Source organism: Stylophora pistillata, chromosome 7, assembly GCF_964205215.1.
Source record: "Stylophora pistillata chromosome 7, jaStyPist1.2, whole genome shotgun sequence".
Classification (NCBI taxonomy): domain Eukaryota; kingdom Metazoa; phylum Cnidaria; class Anthozoa; order Scleractinia; family Pocilloporidae; genus Stylophora; species Stylophora pistillata.
The window spans coordinates 33,096,410-33,123,708 of NC_142525.1; the positions used below are offsets into that span (position 1 = coordinate 33,096,410).

Below are 27,299 nucleotides of genomic sequence, written 5' to 3' on the forward strand. Positions count from 1 at the left end.
ATGCAAGCTGCTCCGTGAGGAGTTTCTATCAAGTGTGGTTTTCGTATTGCGCTGGAAATATCAACGCGGTATACGATACGCGCAGATACTTGGCAAATTTTCGTGGTGTTCATGCGAGCCCCTTAGGAGCGAGAATATGGTACAAGTAATGGGCAAAATGTTCGCTATTGTAATATGTTAAACCAACAAGTTAGGGATTTGTCATTCCACTATTAATTCATTTTCTAGTATTTAATTGGCTTCTAGTTTTTTAAATACATCCTACTGTCTTGTCTGTGTCAATCGATCCCTTGAGGGGTGTGCGAAAGACGGTAAAAACGCAAACAAAACCATGCAAGTCTTGTCTATGACCATCTTGCGTTATTTGTAGCCCTAAGATGGTATATGGAGTAATGTTGGAAGTGGTGAGCATATCAAGAGCTAAGTTTATTTCCCATGATCACCCCAGAGAGGCTTTCTCAGAGCGGCGACGGGGAAACTCCATCAAGTCGCTGGTATAGAGCTTGTATGAGTTTAGCTAATTGCTAGTTCGTCACGACGCTTATTCCAATTTCTGTTGGTTTAACTGTTAGTGTCTGCGAAACTCGTAGGATCAGCAGATTAGGACTAAGTATGAACTTTTCTCGCTTCTGTTTACATTTCATAAAGCTTGAGGTATATAACGTTGAAAGTCTTTCAACTTACAAAGGAACCTTTGTAATGATATCCTGATGAAAATGTCTCCACACAAAAGTGAGCGGGTGACAAGAGACTGTTGAAATGTTTTACCCAGGGTTAAAGCACAATGCCCTTAGCTAGAATTCCCGCGAGTTATTCCTTAGGCTTTTGCTCTTCATTAAGAAAATGGGGCGCCCTTTCGACGGCCAAAGTTCTTTCAATATATTTTTGTTTGTAAGGTAAAACGTTAAACTGGTACTAAGAGTTATTTAAAAGTACTAAATAACACCGCTTGAAGTCCTTATTTTGGAAAAAGAAAGAAAAACAAGAACGAAGAGCATATAGGTGCAATGCTCAGAACAGGTATTTCATCACGAACAAAGAAAAAGCGTTCGTTGGAGGAGGATGGTATCAATTATGGAGCAGCATTTTGGTAAGTTCTAGTATATTCAACTATGAAAAATCAATTCCGCGGTTCCATCCCCCAATTCTTCTTTACATGGAAGTCTCTTCAGAGGAAAGTCCAGAATCCTCGAACCGCGAGAATGCTTGTCTAATCTTTTTTGTTCCACACGTGTGAAACGACATCAATTGAAATTTGACGTGTTCTCGAACAAACGATCGAGCGAATGTTCATGTACCTTGTACGACATACGCTTTACTTGCGCAGTAAGTATTTTAGAAATTGCCATGTTTTTTTTTTTTTTTTTTTTTTTAAATCTCTTTTACATACTTTCAAGTTTAGGGCGGTCTTCTAAGGTTACATTTCGCGGAGTATCTTAATTGGGGGTAATAGCCGGTAAATATTCATCGCCGCCACCTGCAAGTAACCCGCTGTCAAAGCTGAACTGAAATTAGTAAGAATATTTCACTTGAATGCTTTTTACATCATCAAAAATTTTGTTTATATTGCGATTTTTAAGTTCAGTTTTTAGAATGTTATTATAAAGGCCGGAGTGCGCTGTTCCGGTGGATTCGCCGAAAAATGGAGAAAAAAATTGCCCGTCAATTTATTTTGCGTCTAAACGCCTGACTAACTGAGTAATTCCTACAAACATTTAAAAAGAGCGTTTATAGAAAATAAATTGCATACTATGACAAATTATGGTCAGAGCTTTAGATATCTAAGGAAAGAGTGTGCGAAGTCCTTAAAAGTCAATTGGTGAAATAACATGTCTTCAATGTAAAAACAATAAAGCCACTGTAAACGAACTAGATTTTTACATGTATGAAAATTAGCTGAAAATTCAGCAATGCATGGAAGCGAACTTCAACAAATGAGTTTAAAATGTGTCAAGTTTCCGCAAAATTTTTTCCTTGAATTCGAAATCCAGGGATCATTTATAAATTCTCATGTTTCTGTTATGAATTACAATCTGTCTGGTTCACAGAGGGAAAGCGAACTCTTCTGTTCTCTCACTTGAAATATTAAAACGTCCCCGACTGGTATCGCCGAGAATGTGCTATCTAGCAAAGAATACCTACTGTTATTTTCATCTTTTAGCAAAAACCCGTGGGTGGTCTCGAATTTCTTTTACTTTATACTTAGATTCGTCAAAATACTGAAAACTCTACGTTAAGGGAGAGATCAGCGAGAAAAATGAAAATCATAAATATTAAAAGCACATGGTTATGTCATGTGCGATCTTGAGACCTCGACAATTTTTGAGAAGTATAATGGGGGTAGGCAGTCCTTGAAGGCTGACTGACAATTCCGCCACAAAAAATAATTCTATACAAACTTGCTTGGTACAAGAAATAAAAAAGACTGGTTTGGTTCAGAGCTAACATTTGCTAATTATCCAGTGTAACAGCAGTGTTAATTTATTTACCGAAATGTATACATTTCCGATTGTGGCGAAGAAACTAAAACGCGGGCCGGACATTCTTAAATCAACAAAAACGAAAACGTCATAAAATATTTCGCCGCCTTGTAACAAGCAAAACAAGCAAGCGCTCCGGAAAAGGTAAACAGTTGCTACTCGAAAAGTGTAAATACCATGTTTAAAATGGTTATTAATTTTAATCACGTCCACTGACAATACTAACAGCTCAAACTACAGCTGAGAAAAAATCTCATGTAAAATCTTATGTAAAATCTTGTGTAAAATCTTAGGCTTCGCGAAAAAACCCTGTTTGAAATCCATTGGTGTCACTGTTGTGAAGGAGTAAGTCGCAAAATTCATTTCAGTGGACTCTCTAAAATCTTAAAACATCAGGAAATGCTTTCCTCGAGGTGAGAAGTTTTTAGTTTCATTGCTTGTCAATTCTTTTGTTTGGCCCGGTACATGGTGAAATGGTTGGTTGAGTTTTGAAGGAGTACTACACATGTTTCTTCAAATAATCACATCTGAATCGAAACGAAAACACTTTACCATTGGTTTCCCGATTTTCCTTTGAGTTTTATTTTGTTCGACAGTTTTCTGGCTGGTGGATGGTGATGAAAAAAATCTTCGAAGTGAATAACATTCATACATAAATTATGGTACTTTTATACTACTGTTAAAAGAGCGAGAACAAACTTGTTTAAAAGAATGACAACAGAGTGCTTTAACTCAAAGCACGGTCACTCGCTCTGAACCGAAAGAAGGAGATTTTCCGAACGTTCGTAGAGTTAAGACGATATTTTCACATCACTTCAATGTTTTGTGGATTGCCATTTTGGGTACTTATACTTTGTACAGTTTCTAAGGACTAAGTATCACTTGCGGCGAACTAACAATAGTGTTGAATAATTGAGCACTTATAAGCCAATGAAATGGCTCGCTTTTCATGGCTAACATCTCTGTTAATTAGTCAGAGACATTTAAGCGGTGGTCTTTGTTTCTGAGACCAATTTTGCTTCGATCGCTGAGCAACCTAGCATCTACGACAGAGAGAGGCACTAATACTGAGTTTTGTTTCATCCCTGAGGCTAAAATTGAGGAGAAAATCTTTTAAAATTGCTATGAGTGCTGTATCTGAGAATGCCCCATCCAACGGTACCCTACGCGCGCCGAAATGCGCCCGCTGCCGGAATCATGGAGTGGTGTCTTCGCTGAAAGGTCACAAACACTATTGTAAATGGAGGGACTGTGTCTGCCCCAAGTGCTTGTTAATAGCAGAGAGACAGAGAATTACCGCTGCCAGGGTGGCCCTTCTGCGCCATCAAACCAGAATGGAACCGTTCGAGTCTAAAGGCAGTGGACCATGCGTTGAATTTACGCACAGAGGCGTGGATCACGAAGTAACATTACCTTCCTTCACGCCTAGAGTGAACTCGGTCTTCTCCTCGAGTCCTCTATCGGAATTGACACGACCAGCTTCTTGCCCCGTAACTGAAGGTAATAAAAAGATAGCTATGATATAATTTTTAGTATTTTTCGTCTACAGAGTTAGCCATTTTAAAAAATAGTACGTGATTTGAAAAAATTAGTATGTGACTCTCAGGCGTGAAAAAAACTCTAAACCGGAAGACGATTTAAAAGAACAAAAGATCAGCTGCGGTTGAAATCAAATGGAAAAACATTCTTTTGTTTCGTTTAGTGTTGTGCAATCTCAACTAAACCAAAGAGTAATTTTTCCTTCGATATCTTTTTGTTTCGTATCGGCGGAAATTCTAAACCAAAGAAATTTCCTTTTGAAATGTACAGCGCTAAAGGAAAATTGCATCATCTTGCAATGGAATAAAGAAACATACCTGACCAAGAAGATAAAAAAAAAGTTCGAATGAGTTTTTTTCCTGTCAGTGGCGATTTTCAGAAGTACCTCATGAAATTTAATTTGATAAGTAAACATGTGAATTGCCTAGAGTTTAAGTGCTGGGTCTAAGTAGAGAAAAAAAAATGATTAAGTAATTGAAGGAAATGAACTGTATTAGGGAAACAGTGGTACATGTGCTTATTTTCTGCGGGTAATTTGTTATATATAGGTTATTTCTAATCATTCTCGTATACTTCATGTGATTCATATCTTTCCGAAAGTATTTATCATTTAGTTAAATGAACTTCACAAGGAAAACAATCATACCACCTGTCTACTTGAACGAGTACAAAAAGATCTCGAATTTTTTTTCAAAATTTATTACTTTTCTAATGAATTGTAGAACCGCTTGCTCATATGTTGAACTTGCACGACAAAAACGCACGAAGTTTTCCCCAAAGGGAGGTGTGTACTGATTAGAAATTATTTGATGGTACCGCTGGGGTTCAATAACTTGTGGAAAACAAGTCGTTCAAATTCTCTTTTGTCTTTGTCACACAGAAATATTTGGCAGGCAGTGCAAAGAATTGGAATAGGAGCGGGTTTAGGTCTTGGGAATCATAATAAATAAATCTTCATTTCTACCATTGTTCGTTCCACAGAGAAGAACTCGCAACAGCCAGTGCTCATTAAAGAAGAAAAAAATGATCCGGAGTATTCCAGCAATGACACTCTTCCCGCAGACGACCGAGGTGATGAACCACCTCCTAAAAGATTAGCTAGGAGTGTCTCCCCGCAACTAACAAACGAGAATGTTTCTCGCTCCCCGTCACCTCGTTTTCACGTGCACGAAAGCTGTCGACCACAGGCAGATCACATGATCAAGGAGAACGAAAGCTCTTTGTTCCAGTTGCCATGGAGCTCGACTTTCCGTGACCAAGATGACTTCGACTACACTGTTAAACTTCTACAAAAGAGTCTTGGTGAATCTGCCTTCAAAAGACGGAAGCCTCCACGACCTGTCGAAGTTCTCAGCAAAATATTTCCTTCACACAAAGAAAACGTGTTGGAACTTGTTCTGAAAGGTTGCAGTGGTGATTTGGTACAAGCGATCGAATGTATTTTGGCTGGCAAGAGTCACCCTATCGAATTTCCAGAGCCAGCCCCGTCCTGTCTTTCCACTGCCCCTTTACCTTCTAGTTTTCCCAGCATTCCGTTCAAGGGAGTTAAACCAACTCTACTTCCAGGTGTTCCTCTGACTTTACCTCTTGCCTCATTCAACGGTGCTACCAAGACTACGGCGCATCCGCTGACCTCAATTGGAGCGCAGGTTCATGGTGGACTGAGGTTACCTCCCATGATACGGAACTGTTCGTTGCAAACTCAAAGAAACGAGCGTGAAGACAGAGAACTAAATGGATATCATGCGCAAAACGGCCTCCTTAGGCCAGCATTTTTGCCGTCTTATCGAGGCTCACCACCCCTGTCCAGAGAAAACAATTTTTTAGATAACGAAGTCTCGGTTTGTTTTCGTTGTGGCACAAAATCTCGATCTGGTGACCGATTTTGTGGGAAATGTGGGACGGACCTTAAATGTTGACAGGATGTACCACTTGTTTGACCGACCGTGAGCCATCATCATCATGTGGGTCGAGTGAACCAGTAACCTTCCCAGGAAAAACTAATAGGAAAGTGGTTTAACCATTTTCGTTTTGTTTTCATTTTCTTCCAGTTGTATCAGTTTTGCAACAGGACGTCGTAACAACTAAACTTAAAAAAAGCTGTTCGTGGTCTTTCCCCAGAAGTTTTCAAGTAAGCCTCGACTTGCTGTATTTGATCTAATTCCTTTTTTGTGTCCAAATATATGGCGCTCATCTTTTATCACTACGTCAGAACTAGTGCCGAAAATAATTGCTTCGAAAGGGTAGTAGGGTCAAAATAGTTACTTTTTCATGCGCAAATTCCTGATAAGTTGTAAATGTTGTCGGTAAAGGTGTTACTCCTTCCTATGACAAAGTCACCTTTTTAAATAAATGTTATCAATGTGTCAACCATTTTACGGTAGCTAATTTACATTATTAATCAAGTGGATAAAACCAAACTATCTTGCTTTATTACAAGACTCGGGCAGTCAGAGGGCCAACAACTAAAATCAACCAATCAAAATGCTCTATTGCCGGTCAATATTCTCTCAGTATTGGACCGGGCACTGTCCCGAATGGTCCCGAATGATACCGCTCTTGTCTCCCTTTGAACTTCAGTCGTATAATAAATCTCTTATTAACCAAGCTTGCTCGGGACCGTACTGGAAGAATATCGGCCCTCGGTCTTTATTGTACTGTAAAGACCTCAGGCCGATATTCTCCCAGTACGGCCCTCGCGCTTGGTTAATAAGATAGATATACTCCCCTACCGACGGTGTGCTGCAGTTTCTTTAGAAGCTCAGCCCCTTCATTATTGCTTCCAACTAGTGCAGCTTCAATTCCTTCTCAAAATCAGTGAGAAAAAGATCCTCTCAGAAAGATTCATCCCCGCTCTCTTGTTACCGTGGGCAAATGCCAACCAGACTGATCTATCTGAACCGCCTCCCGGTTAGCTCAATGGATAGAGCGCCGGACTGTAGTGCGGGAGGTCGAGGGTTCGAGCCCCGGCCGGACCAACACTCAAGGTCTTAAAATAATTGAGAAGAATTTACTACCTTTCTTTAACATCAAGAAATGGTTAGATATTCTCGGATAGGGACGAACAAATGGAGGTCCCGTCTCCTGCAGGGTTAATTTCCCACACACGAGATTACTGTGTGATGGATGTCCTCCCCTGGGGTGGGATGGGTGGGTTAGGACAGCAGGTCCACATCAGCTATTACAGCTTCCAATTAATCAACCTGCTTCAACAAATAAAGGAACTTCAACTTCAACTTTATGATTTAAGGGGGTAAAACTCTGAAAAAACAGCGGCGCTGCCTCGTTGGAGAGCATTACAAGAAAATCTGGTTAATCAACCAAGTTTATATATGTAAATTGGCAACCACAAAGATTGTAAAAGTCCTACGTAATTTGGTTTGCCGTCTGCACGCCACGCCACTTACCAAATCATCTGTTTCCTTCTCGCCATAACTACTCTACAAATCACCGATAATGCAGAAGCAATGTGCAATCTTTTTAAAATTAATTAAGACTCAACTCCAGCTCACATAACTCTGCAGTTACTTGGTTTCTTTCTTGACGCCGTTTTCAAATACCTCACAGATAAGTTAGCCATACATAACTGAAGTAACACTAGACTACCACAAGAGCATTTGATAATTGATGGATCACCCTAAAATAAAATATATCAGATCTTACGTGTGGAAAGCCAATTCATTTTAAAGTGGAATATGCTTGGATTGATGATAACAGTTGCTTGAAACACACACAAAAAATATTTGGAGCAATAATAAAGAATAAAGTACAGCATGATATTTTTCCAACATATACTACGCCAAGTGAAAAGAAAGCCACGCAAATCTGACATTCAACTCGCTCACAACCTGTTTGAACAGATTGTGAAACAGGTTAACAGGTTATTCTTAATTGAAATTAAGAACAATTTCTACCGGGGATTTTCAGCCTCATTAGACAATGCTGTTCAGAATGATAGAGGCCTGGACTCTTAATTGCAAGCCTGATCTGGTGGATTTAGTGAGATCCTGGGTCATATTCTCATTCTTGTCCTCCTTCTGTTTGGTCATGGCTGGCAAACCAAGAGACTGACAGACTATTCAAAGTGGCACTGACCCTTTTCATAATTATCATCTGACTGACTTTATGACTTAATAGGATACCAGGATTGTATCACCTTGTGAGATGTTATTGCTTGAGCAGATTGTATGTCGTCAGTGGGACACAAATGCAATTATTTATTATTAATGACAGGGAATACAACTCCATAATACAGGATACAAAGCAAGTAACTGTTCCTCATTTAGCAACACATTGTTTATCTTCAAGATGTACTTCATTCTACATCATCTATCTTCCTTTCAGGGAATGCTGCCCATTACTTGAAACCTTTTCTAGCCTTTCAAAGTGCTTTCTTGCATTGCGAATGTTAATCTGTGTGGCAGCAGATGCTGTAAGAAACAAAAATTGGCACAAAGCATATGTTGAAAATTCACTTGCTAAAGAATCAATCTCACATTTCTCTGGAATCTGAAAATGCAGATAGCTATGTTTAATAAAAAGATTTTAAGATTTGTTTCTATAATGTACAAAGCTATTTTACAACCTGTTTGTCAGTTGAATGCTGCAAGTCAAGTTGGTTAATGTCAACCAAAAGCTAATTTTTTTTTTTACCCTTTAGATGTTAAGGGGAGTTTGAAGTATAAAAGGTAGAACCATTCTCCAATGATGTGCTTATTGGAGAAAGTTTGCCGTAAATATACTTACGGATTGTGCAGTCAGACATGATAACCATCACATATGTGTTGGGTGTAAAGACATCAATAAATGCAGCAAATGTAGAATTTCGCACCTCCATGCTCTGAAAATGGGCATGTAGTTTACTATGGACAAAAATAAGATTGGAAAGTCAAGATCAGTTATCCATGTAAGACAATACAGGGGTTTCAAGCACTGAAATCTGGACTATGAACTCAGTAGTGATGCAATGAAGAAACCAAGTTCATCAAAGTGCACACCTGAACCTTCTGCAACAAAACTCAACTCACCTACAGCTTAATTTGAACTGTTTGATAATGTTACTAATTTTTTCAAATCTGTGTACATCCTTATGGGACTTGCGTTGACAGTAGGAAATAACCTGAAAAATTAACAACAAGTGTCATTCACATGTGGTTCACAGAGGTGACAATTACAACAACAAAATTAACAAATCAACAGTGGTTTCACATGGTTTGCACTCTTATCATATCACATCTGGATCATGAGGCTATTGTTTGAGATGTAGCCCTGTCTTTGTGTTGTTTACTATGATAAGGTAAAGATAGGTAAAGTCTGTTTACGAGCCAACTGGCCCATCAGGCTGGTGCTTAACTCCAGTTTCTGTACCATGAAGTGACTAGGAGTATTTCTTCTCCTCACTGGATGGGGTGCTAGTCTATTGCAGGATTACCCCCCCCCCCCCAGTATTAAATTAACCAGTACCCATTTAAACGCCTGGGTGGAGAGAGAGGCACTGGGAGAGAAATGTTTCTTGCCTGAGAACACAACACAATGTCCCCAGCCAGGGCTCGAACCTTGATCCAGACTTAAAGTGCACTACCCATGAGGCCACTACACCTTCCACTTACTATGATAAGAACCTATCAGAGTGTCCACTACAGCCTGTGGTGCAAAAAGCTATTGATGGACTAATGATGGAAAAATTTGTAACAAATAACTGACATTAACTATTATGGATAAGCAGCTCATTTTAATAAAAACTACAATGTAAGTATTTACTATTTTAGGGTAAGCTCAAGCAGGATCAGGCCTCGAAGCTTTCAGCCTTTACTTTCTAACATCAGTGTGCATAGCCTCCTTTATTCAAATACCTACAAGAAATGTGGCCCTCTCAAACAAAAGTACTTCATCTGCTTCAATGATGGAAGCAAAGTTCTCCAGATTGTGTTCCAGCTGTGTTACATTTGGTATCAGCTGATAGACGATGGATGACCAAGCTTTGTAGAGAGTTTCATCCCAAATTGATGTGCGGAAACATGTACATTCCAGTGGCTTTGAGAGCCTTTTTAGGTCTTCTTCCCGCTCTCTGAAAATCTGAAAAAAATAATTGTATCTTTTGGAGACAATTTCAAAATCCAACCTGTATCTTAAAAAAAAAAAAAAAAATTATAATAATAATAATAATTTGTATAGCACAAATTCCATACAATGTTCAAATGCGCTTCACAATAAAATAACACAGTAATAATTAATACAACTATTAAAATAAAATAAAATAAATACTAGAACTACATACAAATATTGATGTTATACTAATACTGCTATAATATCGTGTTCAGGCTACGATAAAAATGCTAAACGAAAAAGGTGTGTTTTTAACTTTGACTTAAAAATATCCAATGACTTAGAGTTTCTAACTTCGAATGGTAATGCATTCCAGAGTTTAGGTGCTGCGCAAGTAAACGACCTGTCACCAAGTGTCACTTTAGATTTGAATCTGGGTTGCTTAAGCAAGAGGGTGTCACAAGAGCTTCTCATGTTAAGGGGGGGGGAGGGGGGGGATTAAGTTTCTAAATAAATTGTTGTGCTGTGTCAGTAAGGGTAACGAGGTAATTTGTTTTGAGCATTAGCCCTTTGTCAATCGCTCTGATGAAAGGCTAATGCTCGGAACATCAGCTTTTAAAGCTGTTACACACTGGCCAATTAACATTATCAGCTCAGTTAATAAAACCAAATTACCTTGTATCTTAAAAAGCTCTCTACAGGGTATTGCTAGGCAAATGTAAGGTTTTCAATCTTTCCCATGTTTTTTTATTTTAAACAGTCAACTCAAACATTCCCTCTTAAAATGTGAAGTCACTGTCACTTTTGCAAAGTTACTAGGCTGCAAATCTACTCACTGCATCTCTCTGATCTTCTTGCACCAAATCCATTTTGTGAATTAGGCAAAATATTTTGGCATCAGGCGAATTCTGGAGAATGGCCTCCAGACAAGTCTGGTAATAGTGCATATCTTTCTCTAGTTCACGACTTTCCACATCAAACACATAGATCAGCACTTCAACATTTCTAAAAATGTTGTCCCTCTGACTTGTGAAATAGTTCTCCATAAATGCCTCTTGTCTGGAAATTAACCCAGAACAAAAATTAATCACTATTATTGCATTTTATGAAGATTTAACAAAAGCAGATATAAAAGGCTGCCTCGAATTGATGACAGGCAAAAATTCATCTCATCTCCCTGATCCTTGATGTTCTTTCTTGTGATGGATATACTTTCTGAAAATATAAGCTGCTAGTCTAGGCTGGTTTATAAAATAAGCGACATAATTGATTGGTGAAAAACCCTCTTTTTATTCCAGTGGTAAGCCCATAGAAAATTGAGAGATCTTTAAGTTTATTTAAAAAAAAGCAATCGTTCATACTTTCTATCAATTAACTGGCATAATAACAAACTTGGGATGTTAAGAGAACACTCAAAATGTTTTTAAATCACTAACCTCTGGCTTGTGATTTACAAACTTTTTCATGTTATCCCAACATCCTGCATAGGTTACTACACCAGTAAATCAAGAGAAAGTGCATTATATTGTTTAACTAGAAAGTGTTGATTAGAGATACCAAATCAACTTCAAAGAGTCGTGACTTAAATGGATACTCCAAAATGAGTTTCTGAGTAAGACCTGGGACTGAAGAACTTATTTGTCAGTAAATGACTTCCCAACCTTTTACAATCTTTGTCCTCACCTAAAATCGTGACTTTTGTATCTGATCCATAGAAAAAAAGTAGTTCAGAAATAAAACGGAAATAATAGGTTCCAGTCCTCACTTGGAAACCTGATTTTGGAGTATCCATTTAGGTCATGACCGATAAACAATAGTTGCTTGTATCAGCCAATTGGCCGATTATTAATTACAGTAAAAACAATATTTCTTATTAGCTCATTTAGTACAATAAAAAAATACAAATACCTGTCAAAATATTTTACAATTCAAAACAAGTACATAGAAAAAGGACAGTAAGCTTATTTATCTAATTACCCTCCACAATCCCAGAGATTGAGGACCAAATTTCCAAGAAATCGTACATGAGAATGCTCCACGTCAACTGAAAATAGAAAAAGCAGTTGTTAAGTGAGAAGAAAAATTGAATTTACACTCAAGAATGGAATGTAAAGAGGTCTCTTTAAGTTTAAACGCGCGTGGGAAAAATTCTGCAGTGATGTTAATCATAAACGATAAAGATTAAAAGCTTCAAAGTATGGGTACATAAAAAAATTCATTGTTAACAATAGTTTGTTAATTAAATAATTTGGTTGTAAAGAGTAATTACAATTGGCCACATAATGAGTTTTTTTAAACCTGACGTTTCGAGCGTTAATCATTCCTCAGAGCGAAAGATAAAATACTTACTTGTCGCTCCAAGTCTTCTTGTGTCTCTTGCGATGTAGTTTGCAAATATTATCGACCTCATGCTCGTTTTTCCAGAGCCACTTTTACCCATAAGAAGAACCTTCAAGAAAAATTCGCAAGATAAAACATGTACGATGATAGGACACAAACTTTTCCCCTAAGTCGTATATAAAGGTGCAATTATCTAATAAGAAAAATGAAAAATATCTGAAAATACCTTCTTCTTCATCTTGACGTTCTTTTCCATTAGTTCTAATCAAAAAAATCTTAACGCAACTACGGACCTTTCCTTGCTACAAGCGATCTGCATAAATCCTCGCGAGGATGTCATGTGAGGATGTAAAAACAATCGCAATATAACAGCGTCAGCGGTAAATGCGTGGGCATTAAACTTTGTCATGTATGTAAAAGTGAGTTTTGCCCTAAACGCAAGGAGACTGGTACTGATCACCATTCAAAACAAAGATGGCAGCGGATATACATGCAATGGACTGGATGATGAAGTTGCAGTGAATTTTAACGTTTGTTTGGAAAATGGGAAAAAGTGAAGTCGAAAAACCACCTGGTGCACCCAAAACCAAGAAAGAAAAAATATATTCTCCAACAAAGGTACTGTGGTAGAAATACTTTCAATGCAGTTCAATGCAGTTCAAGTTTAGCCCAGAAGGCGGCCAATTACCACCTGAACAGTGGTGTTTGCTTTTTGCAAGCAGTATTTTCGTTTTGAGATATTTCAAAACGCAACAGGCGTGCATGATTGAACATTTTATGCAGCTTAAAAAAATGCAAGTTAGAAATCTAAGTCTTGAGATTCAAATAAAAAAATAGCCTTATGTGTTCAGTTAGGGCTAAACTTCAGAATACCCGGCCACTCATTTACATGTCATTAAATAAGAATAGCGTCTATTGTGTTATGCCTCATTCTTCAAAGCCTCCCGAAAGATGTAAATGATGTGGACGGGTATTCTGAAGTTGCTCCGAATATTGTATTAAAACACTAAAAAGACACTCAAAACCTTCTTTCAGGTTATAATCCGCCGTCTACCTCCATCTCTTACCGAAGAGCAATTGAAAGAAGAACTTGGAGACTTTCCTGAGAATGACTTTTTTTATTTTGTCGGTAGTAACATGAGGTAAGCTGATCTTGGTTAATAACTCAAGGTACTCCTGGGGGGAGGACATCAGCCAAGTGGCTTTATCTTGCAGAACTTACATATATCTTGGTCTCCATAAAGTTAATTCACTTGTAGTTTTCCTACTTGTCTTAATAGAATTCAGGTGTAAACAACATGAACTTTTCATTTTCCAAAAATGCTCTAATTTATATTTATCACTACCATAATTATTTTAATTTGCATCATCCTTTTCACTCTAGTACCATTAGTGATCTGCTTTGATATGGGGTCTATGAGTCTTTTGCATTTCATCTCTTGGCTTCTGTATTTTTTATGCCATAAACTGTGATAAATAAAAAAAATAAGATAAACTATCTTTTCCCCCAACCCTTGAGATATACCCGAAGGATAGAGTTTCAAGTTTTTGATAATCTCCCCATCCTTCCTTCCCCTTATCCTTTAAAGAAATCTCTATTAAGAATGTGGACTTCCTGTTTTTTGTACTAAATGCTGTACAAATGGTTATCTATGAGAGTAGACTTGATCAAAGTTTTCAATAAAATGTGGTATGAATGGGTGGTTTAGAATTGCAGGCAAGGAGATTTGAAGGACTGGTGAGCTTGGGAGTTCCAGGCTTCCCTGGGGATTTGAAGAGTTAGACTCTTGCAGTTGCATTTTCTTCAATTTTAAGGTCGATATCCAATGTATGTTTCACATGAAGTCTACTTATTTGAACAAATTTGGAAGGAATTGGGTAGGCTGTATACTATAAACATGTAGATCTACCTGCTAGTGGCTTACTTGTGAAACCCCCTCTCCCACTCGGCTACTGTTAATGAAACTGGGATAAGCTACCTGGCAGTGAGTCCCACTTCTGTTTACCTTTCCAATTAAAAATGCACTGATCAATACTGATAAAATCTCTTTTGTTGTTTTACTACTATTGAGATAATCTATTTTGTAAGGCTTATGAACTATTTCATGTTGAAATATTTTTACTATTTTTATACAGCTTTGGTCCTATCTCATTTTCAAGAGCATACATCAACTTTAAAAATAGAGATGATATAATCAAGTTCAGAGATCAGTTTGATGGATATTGTTTTGTGGACAGCAGAGGTACACTTAAGAATATCATGTTTCCTGTTTCATTATTGTCTTTTTTTTTTACTGGTATCTGAAAAAAGGGGCCAGTCACTATTCATCAGCTTGTCATATACTATTTCAGTGTTTCAAGCTCTCTGTTACACTAGCCTGTCCAAGCTTGTCTTTGTATATTACTCTCTGGGTCCATCTCAATCTGTTCTGTTGTTATCATTTTGTTTCTGTAAATTACTCTTAAATCTATTCGCTCCGACGAAGGGCTAATGCTTGAAACGTCAGCTTTTATAATCGTAACAGTGGCCAATTTACCATTTCAACTTTGTTGATATATTCAAATTATACTCTGAAATCTGCCTATTTGTCCGTTTGTCTGTCTTCAGCTGAAGTCATTTTGTTGGTCACTTCAATCCCTCAGTCATTTTTCCTATCTTTTGGTGAGGCCGTGGTTCAGTTAGTCACACATTCAATTATCTCATCAGGCAGTTGCTAGTTAAAAACAGTCAATTTGGCACTCAGTGATGCAGGTCTTAAAACAATCTATCACTCACATGATCACTCAGACTGACTGTCAGTGATTGAAATGAATGAAAAAAATGAAAAACTTTATTTAAGTGTCTATGTTTTTACCTATAAGCTAATGGGGGACACTAAAAAATTTAAAAGTCACATACACTTACATATGTAGATGATAGTTATTTACAGTAGATAATTAAAAAGATTATAAAGTTATTTAGTTAAGTTTTAAATTTCAACGAGAGTTGAAAGGTCGACTTTTCTTATGTTCTTCTTGAACGAATTTAGAGTTTCTATCGTTCTTAGGTGTCTTGGTAACTTCGACCAGATGAGAGGTCCCATATATTTAATAGAATTCCTACCAAATCTTACAGTTTCGAATCTTGGCAGTTCAAAGTCACTGTTCTGTAAATTATATAATTGCAAGTCATTTAGACTTTGAACATTTGTTCCAACAGTCATTATGGTGGTGAGAAGCTTACCAGTACTTCTATTTCTTTAACATCAGGTGTAGAATATCCTGCTGTTGTGGAATATGCTCCTTACCAAGCTGTACCTAAAAAGAAAGTCAAAAAAGATACAAAAATTGGAACTATTTTAGAAGGTGTGCACAAGATTTTCTCATGGCTTTTTGGATCACCAAGCATGCATTACATTACTGATCTCTTCATAAAATACAGGATGAGCTTAGTGGGAAATTAGAAGCCAAGAAGCTCTGAGTATTTCTTTTTCAATGCCTCTGGTTCAAATGAGAAAGCAACAGATGATCTCAAATGCTTAAGTCAGAGGTTTCTGTGAACAGAATGACATCATGGCTGAACTGACCAGAAGTGTAAGGTGTAATGTGTAGGACAGTTACATATAGAGAAAAAAGATAAGGGGGAAATCAAAACAGAGGCTTTGTTTTGAACACCAAATGGAAAAAGGAAATGATAATGACCTGAATTTCACGGAGATGGAGTACTGGTAGCACAAACCAGTCCAAAAGGTGGAATACTGTGAAAGCCCTATGCATTGCTATTTAGTTCTTATTAACCGAGTGGGAGTTCTGTATAGGAGAATCTTGACCGAGGTCGCCAGTACAGACCGAACACAGTGAGGTCTGTACCAGCGACGGAGGTCAAGATTCTCCCATACAGACCGACCTAGCTCAATTAATAAGATGTCTATTATATGGCTGTGTCTTATATGCCAATTATTTATATTCTTTGTCCTTTTTTTTCTAGACCAGTCTAGATACCGGTCTAGATGGGAAAATCTAGACCGCTTTCAATTTGATTTCAGCCAATCAAATTCGTGTATTCGGTAGTTCCTAGTCCTTGTGAGACACAGCCACATAATAAAAAGAGCTAAAAAAAAACAATGATTCTGTTAAATTAATGCTATTTACCAGCAATTTTCTCTAATTTTTTATATCATCATTAGATCCTGACTACAAGGCTTTCCTGGAATCACTAAACAAGGATGAAGAACCTCCCCCAAGTGTTGAGGCTCATTTGGAGGAGATTGAAGCTAAGAAATGTAGAAACATTGTTTTATTATACGACTCGGGCAGTCAGAGGGCTAATAACTAAAATCAACCAATCAAAATGCTCTATTGCTGGTCAATATTCTCTCAGTATTGGACCGGGCACTGTCCCAAATGGTCCTGAGTGATACTGCACTTGTGTCCCTTTGAACTTCAGTCGTATAATAAATCTCTTATTAACCAAGCTTGCTTGGGACCATACTGGAAGAATATCGACCCTCTGTCTTTTTTGTACGGACTGAGTGCAGCTCAGACCTCGGGCCGATATTCTCCCAGTACGGCCCTCGCACTTGGTTAATAAGATATATTTATTTGTCATCTTAGAAGTAGAGATAGAGACTTGTTATCGACATCTTAAAAGTGGAATTTAGGGATTGATTAACGTGTATGCATATGAAATTTCAATTATTACAAGACTCATCATATACATAGACATCATAATCATAAACGTTATTTCATCTCGAATTTTAGAGTAGCTTGTTGGAGCTAATATATTCTAGAAAACATAAAATGGAGATTATCCATATATATTATCCACATATATTCATGTCATCAACATCTTAAAAGTGGAATTTAGGGATTGTTTAAGTTGTATTAACGTGCAATTTTTCTTATCACTAGCTTCATCCAGTGCAGCAAAGAAGACTACCCCACTCCTGGAGTACTTAAAGATGAAGCGGAGTCCACGCGGAAGACCCATGTCATCTGTAAGTACAATAAGTGACAGGAACATTTCCACTGAAATGTCCAATAAAATCAATTCATTTTCACAATCCTTCTAGCTCATGTGCCAAGAGCTTTACTATATACTGTAAATGCTCAGATAAGTCCTCTTCTAGGCTGTACAGTAAACCCCCACCCCTCTGCCCTAAGTTATCAGTCTCTGACAGGCTACCGCTCTCTATACGTTTCCATCCTTTCTTCTCCTCCCAAGCAAACTCTACATGTATCAAGAACTTTACTCTGTACTGCAAATGCTCTGTTAAGTCCTCTTCTAGGCTGCATAGTAAACCCCACACCTCTGCCCTAAGTTATAAGTTTCTGACAGGCTCACACTCTCTGATACGTATATATCCTTCCCTCTTCTCCCACGTTAAGTCTATTAACTGGACTAGGTAATATATTGTCTGTATTACATTTTACGATTTCATCTGGCTTTTATTCTTATCACAGCGAAATATTTCTGATAAGAAGAGAAGGCCCGACCGAGAAGAACTACCGAAGGTAAATTTCCTTTTCGTTGTATTGTTTCAGTTTGCGCGAGCCTGCATTAGATGTCATGTGCTATTCAGTTTACATACTTGTACGGTTAGCTGTATGACGCGGCTTTTTACAACTAAGAAAGGAAATGATGGAAATAAGACTTTGAACATCTGCATTTAGTTGGTATTCAGTAAATAACAACCAAAGTAAGGTTCTGTAAATGGTTACAGTTTTCATAAATCTTTCCTCATCGTTTGTCTATCATTACCTCACGGTGCTGCCTTCTTTCGGGAATTGCGGTGCGCTATGCATACAATAGAAGCACTGGTTAACAGATTTGACATTATCTTACTGTTGCTTCTCTCCATTTACTCGTGCATTTTTTATTTAAACCAGTCACCGAAAAAATCATCGAATTTGTCTTCCAACAAAGATTCTGGTGGTAAAAGTGGCAGCCATCCGCCAAAGGAGGAAAAACCCAAAGACGAGTATGATAGTTAAACTTAACCAAATTTTTTACGTAAAGAGAAAGTTTTACTGAAATAGTGGGACAGGCGGTGGCCTAATGGTTATCGCGCGGTACTCAGGTTGGGTTCGAGCCTTAGCCTTGTCACTGTGTTCTTGAGTAAAACAGCAAACCGAAAAAAAAAAAAAGATAACCTCCAATGGTGTGGGCTTCTTGACTAAAAACTAGACTTATTTTCTTTTTCTTGTTTCCAGATTTCTTCTTTACCGAAGAATTTTAAGTATTTTACTGTGTCTTAGATAAGTTAGACAGAAGCGAAGGGCAGTAATTGCTTTTCATTTGGCGTACTTTTCTTGTTATCTAAGTAAAAAAAAGACAAAACATTAAACAAATTGGTGTGCAAAAAGGTTTACATTTGTGTAAAAAGTCATCCGGGGTCATCTTTTATTTAAATGGTTGTTACCTGTTGACAGAACTTACCATGAGATATTGCCTCAAATAAAAGCTTTTCAAAATCACAAGTTTGATTTATTGTAATGCTCTATCCAGGAGGAAAGATGCAAATGCCAAAGATGGAAGTCGAAAAAAAGATGAGCAGGAAAGAAAAGGAAGTAAAGAAAAAAAGGTAATGACAGTACTCGTTGAAAGCAAACTCAGATACCTCACACTACAAATTATCAAACAAGTAGAAGTTATGACTAGGGTTTCTTAAAGTGCACACAAAGCAAACAGGTGGACAATTAGACATGGTTTGATGCTACTCTGGTTAAGGACTTAATGTAACCGGGGATTTACAATTTGGGTAAGTAGGGTCGATGACCAGGGGACCTTCATCTTCTAACCTGTGCCCAGTCTTCTGTGAAATGAGTGTCGATCGATAGATTGAAAGAGGAAAAAGGAGTTTTTCCTTTCTTTTTCACCTTCCATTCAACCCCTTCATAACTTATTTATGTCTCTCTCTCGCGCGCGCGCGCGCGTGCAAGCTTCCAGGTACAGCTAAGAGACAACTGAGGACTTGGTAGCTACAATGAACCTAACCGGGTATTGAAAAGTAAATAATCTCATGGCTGACATGGGTCGGAGTGGGGAAGGGGGTAAGGGATGTGGGGGACGCAGACGGGGACGCGTCGAGCACGGCTAAAACCTATAACGGAAAGGGGGCTATCATAAGGAGATGATACTGTGTGTTTACTTTAATATGTGCAAATACCTGACTGCGTGATATTTTCATCACAACAAAGGCATGCTACACGTATTTTTATTTTGAAGCAAGCACCATTGTCTTCCAAAGAGAAGTCTGATTCAAAATCCCCTCCGAAAGGAAAAGAAGAAAAGGTTGGTCGCATATTGGTTTCTTTCTCTCATTTATCGTGTGAAAAAAAGTTGCAAATAACATGTGAATTCCGTAATTTTTATTGATTTCTTTAGGGTCGACCTGAATCAGGAAGATTCGGAAGGCGTCCCGACAGCCGACGCTCCGACGAGAGACGACCAGAAGACAGACGAAATAGTAATCGTAGAGATCGAAGAGATACAGGTGATAGTTCGGGAAGCGATCGTGGACGTGATGATCGCTCCCGAAAGGAAAGCGGGAGTGACGGAAGCGGGCGACGCGATCGAAGACCGGAGAGTCGAAGGGATTCGCGACCAGCTCGAGAACCCGAAGATAAGCCGAAAGGAAGGGAACCCTTACCTAAAGCAGCCAATGCTGACAAGGGCGGGAAAAGTGGTGGAGAGGAAGAGAAGGAACAGATAAATGCCACGTCAAAGGAAAATGAAACAGAGAAAAATAGAAAGGAGGAAGATAACTCAGAAGCAGGTGATGCCAAACCCTCCAGAGAGAGAGAGAGGGGGGCTGCTAAGGAAGAGAAAGCGCGAAGCGAAGAGGAAATCATTCGGCAACGACGATTACGAAACAAGGTAAATAAGTGTTAAATAGCTGAGTTCAGAAATCTCATGTGCAGTTTTGCAGTTTTCAGATTGTTTGCTCACATTCTAGTTTGATTTGCGTGGCCACATTTTCACGTCCATAAATTTTATTCAGGTCGTCATGTGCCTTTTTGTTTTCGTCGCTTCGCGCGTGACTCTGATAAACACTTGCATGAGGAACGTAAATGGCTTTTTTCGGAGGAGCCCAGTGCCAACACAGTTCCTTGTGAGTTGTTCATTCCAAGTCTCTTTGAAATCATCTTGGACTCTGTTATTCGGTTTGCTGTTATTCGGTTTGGATACAGAAAAATTAAGACTGAGTAATCACCAGTGAAGAATCTGTTCTTGACATGCTGCCACTGAAAACTCTCATTTAGTCTGTTCCCAGAGGGATTCCTGGCCGTCACTTTAAAAATTTATTGCCTATGTCATTCTTTTTTTATCATTATTATTATTTCTATTCACGTGCGACAAAACCATTTTTGGTTTATCTTAGGATCGTCCTGATCGAGCCATTTACCAACCAAGATCAGCTTCACGAGGAGGAGGCTCTAAAAGTGACGCTCCTAAAGCAACTGAATCAGCAGGTAAATGTGAGAAGTTTTTCACTTGCTTTGCTTCTTGTCTCCTTCAGTCGTTCTTTGGGATTCACACAGCATCGCTCCTCAATAATCCTCTTTTGAATAGACCGTTTTAATGATAAGTTGCAAACAGGGGGGGGGGGATTCTTTTTCCTCAAAATAGAGTAAAGAAACACGAGTATTAACGTTGTGGAATACAAAAAGTAAGAAAGTATGAGGCATTCTGTCATATACCTAGAGAAATGATGATGAGACAGAGAAATGTAAAATTATCAATGATCATTTAGCAGAAGTGTTCCTTCAGAATTCATGAGGAATCGGGGTCATTTTCTCAAAGAATGGTTTGTGAGTATTAGCCCCCAAACTTTTGTGGTGGTGATGTGCTTCTGTCATGCGAAATTTGCGCGTTTTAATAGAAATTTAAGAGAGAAAAGCTTATTTCGGTTACCATAGTATGAAGCGACCAGGTAGATTACCACTAACCCCTCGGATGGGATTCCAGAAAAAATCACTCTTCTGAATGAATTTTTAAACTGACCATATTTTATTTTAAAGATATATAATTCGTATTGTATTGCATGCATTTTAATTTTGTAATCTAATTTGTTCACTGAAAAGTCCCAGATGGGGATATATTCAATAAATGTATGTATGTATGTATGTATGTATTCCAGTCCATCGTAAGGTTACCCTCCCGCCCCCCCTAGCAATTCATCGGACTTCCCTGACAATTCACTCGTACTCATTTCTACTCCTGGGTGGAGATAGAGAGAGGCACTTAGAGATAGATAGATAGATAGATAGATAGATAGATAGATAGATAGATAGATAGATAGATAGATAGATAGATAGATAATCTTTACACAGGGTGCGTTCTCACAGAAGTGGTTTTCAGAACGGCCCTGTAACTACCCACCCGACCCACCCCAGGGAGGACATCCATCACACAGTATTCTCGTGCGTGGGAAATTAACGTCTCCTACTAGAGGAAAGTGTCTTGCCCAAGAACACAACACATTGACCCGCCCAGGTCTCAAACCCATATCTCCAGACCCATTTTTTTGCAACACGTTATTGAATTCCCTCGACGTTCCATGTAATTCATAACATTGCGATAGAAATGAAATATCAAAGATTTTCGCTTTTGTCTCTTTCAGAACCGAAAGATAGAGCCAAGGACTCTAGGACCAAGGAGAAGAATCGTGAAGCGGAACGTGAAACAAGAAAGAACCGTGATGATAAACCACGCGATCGATATCGTGACGATCGAAGAGAGCGTGACAGAGACCGTGACAGAGATCGACGAAGCGATCGTGATAGAGATCGTGAACGTGAACGTCCGCGAGAAAAAGCGCGTGAGCGTGACCCGGACCAAACTGAATCCACAAAAGAAGAACGAGACAATCAGAAAAAGGCTGAAGCCAATGAAAGCGTCTCCAACGAAACTAAGACAACAACTTCTTGATGAGAAATCCATCAATCCCTGTTTTTAATCATGACGCAAAGTACTAGTTGCAAAGGCTCCTTTGAAAAAAAAAAAACCTGATCATGCCACTTTAAAATTCCATGTTTTAGACACGTTTCTGTAACCATTACGTTAGTATATATCTACTTAATGAAATACATCCGAAGACATTTGAAAAATTGGTTCTTGCTAGCGTGCAACAGTTAATTAACACTGACGATTTTCTGGCCACACTAAAACCCGGCATGTGCGCGCGCCACTTACGCGTGAAAATTAGTAAAAACAAGGTAATCACTCTAACTTGATATTACAATATACTGCACTGCAGTATAATACCAGAATTCACTGCAGTACAGGGAGCAATATTAATATCTCTTGAGAGAACGTCAATTACATTTTGCATTTCACGGAAACTGGTAACATTTCCGTCAAAAATTTAAATCAAGAGAAGAAATAAGATTTGAACAATGCTAGTTGTATCACTGGTACCTTCAAATTGCTATGTTTAAAATTTTTGACCATCGGCCCCATGAGAATCCTGTCCCCACGCCTATCCCCACCCCCTCAAGCCCCATTTGAACACCAAAATCCTTCGTCAAACCTCGGTTCCTGCAACTGCGAACAGCCCAAAACCTTCCCAAATTTGAGCAAGTTCCACCACCCCTCCCCCCGCCCCATAGCAATAGTCTTCGATTGATCAAGTAACATTGGCTTAACCTGTAATGCCCGTAATTGCTCGAAATTCGTTGAGACCCTCAAAATGTGTTTATATAAAACTAGAGGCTTCTGAGAAAACTCTAAAGTACACGTGCGCTTGACAACAGGACTCACGTGATCCAAAAGTCACGCGAAGTAAAAGTGCGCTGTGACATACAGAGAGGATCATGGCTAACTTTCTTTTGATTTTCGGTTGGATAGTTGTCCCTGTTATCAGCATTATCTTGACCTGGTACTATAGTCAGGAAATTCCCAAGGGATTGCCAGACGACCAGTTGACCGGTCTCCTTGTAAGCAGTTTTGGTTTGGATACGCTCCGCTTTTTGGTGAGGACACTTTCAGCTGTTTATAACGCCATGACAAAGTTTTCTCAGTTAGCTTGTCGTTGATAGAATTATCATTGAATGTTTGCTGAACTGGGTCGGTGGAATCGTCTCGTCGATTCATAAAAAGGTTTTTCTAGACAATTCATGATCACTTTTGCACGCTGGCACATACAGAGGGAATAAAGCGATCCCACAAATTAACTATTAACGGACAAGAACGATTTATGACGAAACTGTCAAACTAACCTTTGAGTAGCAATCTACGACACAGAAAATCCTCAAATTATCATTAGAGAATAAAGGCAGACCAAGCAGGGAATGAGGAATCATTTGGTCCGCTTCCGCCCCCAAGCTTTGAAAGCGTCCCTCTCGATCTAAAGTTTATCTTGAACTATTTTTAAGGCCTATACAGCTACTTTTATTGGGATGGGCAATTCGGCACTCGAAAATCTTAATGGGGAACTCCAAAGGTTATCATCGGTGCTCCCCAAGGATGAAGAATCAGAAAAGTACTTGGAGATCCAGGATGGCAAGATAGCCAACATCCCTGTACGTATTTATAAACCAAAAATCCATGGAAATAAAATGACTACTGGTGTGGTTTATTTACATGGCGGTGGATTTACTATTGGAAGTGTCGGTAGGTTTTATTGAAACCCTACCAGGAGTGAAATAACATGTAACTTCTCCCTATAATTTCCGTAGATTATCCAGCAAACAGGTAACGAGAATACCCAGAGTTGTTATGGAGATGTTGTCATGGTGATCTAACACCAAGTTCTTGTAAATTATTTGGAAGCTATAATCTAGGAAGGGATAATGAGAAGGGAGATTAGAAACCCGGAAAAACTGAGAATGAAAGGGTGGAAGAGAGGAGAGAGAAAGGATCAGGTAGCAAGAGGTTTATGAAGGAAGGAAGCAGGAGATAAGTGCAAGATGTTGAGCATTTAAATCCTCAGTCTATCTACAGTTATATGATCGAAAGGGGCAAAGAGAGGGTAAATGTGCAGAAACAGGGAAGAAAGTGGAGAGGCGGACGAGGAACAAGGCACCGGTAGTGGGGGTTCTGGACACAACATATTATAATTTACATATTAAATGATTAATTTAGCAACATGACAGCTCCATATGATTCTTACAATGGGTACTACATTTCTTTTAAAATTACACCTTGAAACATGGCTTTTTATTATTGTCAAAAGTTTGCATCTATTCAGTTCTTTGTAATATACATTTTTATAAATTATTTTTCAGATCAGTTTCATCCATTTACCTCGCGGTTAGCTAAAGAAGCAAATGTTGTGTTGGTGGCTGTTGAGTGAGTATTACCCATGACCTTTCTCTATTTCACCACAGAGCTCAACATGTACCATATTTGTTATCCAGAATCCCAGTCCACAGATCCTTTTGACATGCTGATCCTAGATCGTTATGCCTTGGGCAGCTTAAGCTTGTTGGATATGAACCTAAGACAGCCACACTTGCCAAAACCTCCCAGATCTTATTAGTACTTCTCCTTGCTGTCTACCACACAACTTTTATGATGTTATTTTGGAGAATTTGGTATTGGGTCAACTAATAATCCCCTAATTGGTATTTTCTTTATTTTCATCAGTAGTCTTCTTGATAATGTATTTATATTGTAAGGAGAAATTCCATCTTGATTACTTATGGGAGTCAAAGGGTTATTTTAGTTGATGAAGTATCCGATAACAGCTTATGGCTGCTCTGTTGTCACCCAACCTTGCAGATACAGATTAGCACCCAAACACACTTTCCCTGCCCAGTTCCACGATGCTTATGCTGTTGTTAAAACCCTACTGGCCACTGGAGGAAAATATGGTATTGATACAAATCGTATTATTGTTGCGGGAGACAGTGCTGGTGGTAATCTAGCAGCGGCAGTTGCTCTCAAGCTTCGAGATGAGGACAAACATCTGGCAGCTGAGGTAGTGGAACCTTTAGAAGATCCTATTGTTTTGTCTATTCTAGGAAAGATACTCAAAGTAATCTTTTTGTTGAGGTTACTAAGGTAATCACAAAGTCACCATGGTAACAAATCTTACTTGTGGTCTTACTTGTGGGAAACATCCATTTCTTATGTTGTAGATCTCAACTAGTAACTAGGAGTCAGAGATTGTATGATTGTTCTCAACTTTTCTCTTGTTTTGATTGCAGATTCTCATCTACCCCACACTTCAGTTCATGGACTTTTCACTTCCCTCATTTCAAAACCATGACACTCGATTATTGTCACTGAGACAAGCAGCAGAATACTGGTCTTATTACATGACAGGAACACCCAACATGGTCGCATCCTTTTTGGCTAACAATCATTCCAGGCATCTTCGCAACACAAAGTACTCTTCTTACATTGGGATTGATGATAAAGGAAAACGAAGTCTACCAAAGAAGCCATCAGATGGAATTCCAGTAGCTGTTTTAGATGGTCTCGTGGACTATAGAGCATCACCGTTAATGGCAGAAAGTTTAAAAGGGCTTCCCAAGACGTTAATTATTACATGTGAATTTGATGTCCTAAAGGATGATGGTCTCTTATACAGGGCTCGTTTGTTGGATGCTGGTGTCAAAGTGACCCATTTAAATTACATGAGTTACCATGCCTTTTTGGTAGTTCAAGCCTTGCCTTATTTTGAAACCGAGGAGTTAAATCAGGCATTGAGAGATATAGTTGACTATGTGAAAGGAGTGTAAAAGAGAGTCTAAAAATCTAGTTAAATTTTTATTGTCAAAAAGTTTAAAGAAATTTTTCAGAAAGACATTGCATCCCATTTGACTTGATTCACATCTTGAAAAGAGTAGAACAAACTATAAAAGTTTAGTTAAATTTTTATTGGCAAACAATTTTAGATAATTTATTTTAAAAGACAATGCATGATAACAATACATCTTGATTCATGAGATAGAAAGGAACCTTTTTGATCACATTTTGAATTGTTTGACTTGTGCACAAGAGTAACCCAGGGCTGGACCAACACTCAGTGCCTTAAAATAATTGAGAAGATTGTCAGCAGATGGTTAGACATTCTAGTCTCCTCAAACAAGGATGAAAAACAAAGGCCCCATCTCCTCTGTACTGGTTAGTAGGAGAAGTTAAAGAACCCACACACTGCAGGCAAAGAGTAGGGAGCATAGTTCTCAATACTGTGGTCTAGCCTTGTATCCCAAAATAAACTCATAAACAGGGTGCACCTGTAAAAATTCTCTTTGAAAAATTGTAGACTGCTCAATGCCCAGCCATTGTCAGGCCAAAATCCCCCACAAAGTGTTGTGAAGCATACTAGAGCATATTTATTAATGTAGTGTAATCTACATGTTAAGGAGAATAGGCGAGACGTAAAATGCATCTTCATAACCTTTGTAAATCATGTTTTGGGAAGTTAGACTTTTTTTTTTGACGTTTCGAGTGCTGGCCCTTCATCAGAACAAATGGAGGAATTGTGGGTTATGTGTGGTTTTATATGCAGTAAGTGGAGCTACACTACTGGTGGGAAAATGGTGACAAGAAAACTCTTTACGTTAACTCTTTACAGTGGCAAATTTACAGTATCAACCTAGTTGATAAAACCAAATTACCTTGTCACCCCCTCAAGATAGGAATGTCATGATACATGTAAGCACATGTTACATGCCTGTCCTGTTCTCGGGAATCATGGGTTTGTAAGACATGTGCTTGCAAGTATGTAGTTTTTGGCTGGACAGATGTAGATTAAAGTATTTGTTGAGTTTTATCAAATTTTGATCCTTGTAGCGACCTAAACCATTCAACCTTTTCCCAACAGCAGTGATGCAGTACCACAGTTTCTTTAGAAACTTCCCCCCCTTTTTTCCTTAGGTACTGGTAGGTTTCAGCCATAATAAATGTTTTTGTCTTACACATTCTTGCAAGCTATGTCAGCTCTTAACTTAAAAAAATGA

General features: G+C 38.5%; 4 protein-coding genes across 5 annotated transcripts; 3 read left to right on the forward strand and 1 right to left on the reverse strand.

Moving 5' to 3' along the window:
- The first annotated feature begins 64 nt into the window (after positions 1 to 64).
- LOC111325514 (doublesex and mab-3 related transcription factor 3, truncated) lies at positions 65 to 6,393 on the forward strand. Of its 2 annotated transcripts, XM_088726740.1 has the most exons (4): positions 65 to 2,624; positions 2,774 to 2,893; positions 3,571 to 3,980; positions 5,001 to 6,393. In XM_088726740.1, exons 2-4 carry the CDS (start codon positions 2,880 to 2,882, stop codon positions 5,936 to 5,938), a joined length of 1,362 nt encoding a protein of 453 aa, XP_088582866.1. In that variant the 5' UTR covers positions 65 to 2,624; positions 2,774 to 2,879; the 3' UTR covers positions 5,939 to 6,393. The 2 variants fall into 2 exon arrangements, with proteins under 2 accessions (XP_088582866.1, XP_022785075.2); XM_022929340.2 differs by lacking the exon at positions 2,774 to 2,893.
- Positions 6,394 to 7,774: 1,381 nt separating this feature from the next.
- Positions 7,775 to 12,783, reverse strand: LOC111325547 (ras-related GTP-binding protein A). The gene is made up of 8 exons (XM_022929374.2): positions 12,631 to 12,783; positions 12,414 to 12,513; positions 12,042 to 12,108; positions 10,901 to 11,123; positions 9,876 to 10,094; positions 9,047 to 9,138; positions 8,766 to 8,881; positions 7,775 to 8,449 (listed from the first exon to the last, which is right to left on the reverse strand). Exons 1-8 carry the CDS (start codon positions 12,658 to 12,660, stop codon positions 8,349 to 8,351), a joined length of 948 nt encoding a protein of 315 aa, XP_022785109.2. The 5' UTR covers positions 12,661 to 12,783; the 3' UTR covers positions 7,775 to 8,348.
- A 76-nt stretch (positions 12,784 to 12,859) lies between these two features.
- On the forward strand, positions 12,860 to 22,496 carry LOC111325521 (uncharacterized). Its single transcript, XM_088726735.1, has 13 exons — positions 12,860 to 13,022; positions 13,440 to 13,546; positions 14,541 to 14,647; positions 15,654 to 15,749; positions 16,571 to 16,666; positions 17,295 to 17,380; positions 17,847 to 17,897; positions 18,273 to 18,364; positions 18,892 to 18,967; positions 19,612 to 19,677; positions 19,771 to 20,262; positions 20,768 to 20,858; positions 22,010 to 22,496. The coding sequence occupies exons 1-13, from the start codon at positions 12,948 to 12,950 to the stop codon at positions 22,315 to 22,317; spliced, it is 1,743 nt and encodes a 580-aa protein (XP_088582861.1). The 5' UTR covers positions 12,860 to 12,947; the 3' UTR covers positions 22,318 to 22,496.
- Positions 22,497 to 23,170: 674 nt separating this feature from the next.
- Positions 23,171 to 27,258, forward strand: LOC111325522 (deacylase AADAC). The gene is made up of 5 exons (XM_022929349.2): positions 23,171 to 23,360; positions 23,763 to 24,000; positions 24,615 to 24,678; positions 25,111 to 25,309; positions 25,539 to 27,258. The coding sequence occupies exons 1-5, from the start codon at positions 23,202 to 23,204 to the stop codon at positions 26,073 to 26,075; spliced, it is 1,197 nt and encodes a 398-aa protein (XP_022785084.2). The 5' UTR covers positions 23,171 to 23,201; the 3' UTR covers positions 26,076 to 27,258.
- The last annotated feature ends 41 nt before the right edge of the window (positions 27,259 to 27,299 follow it).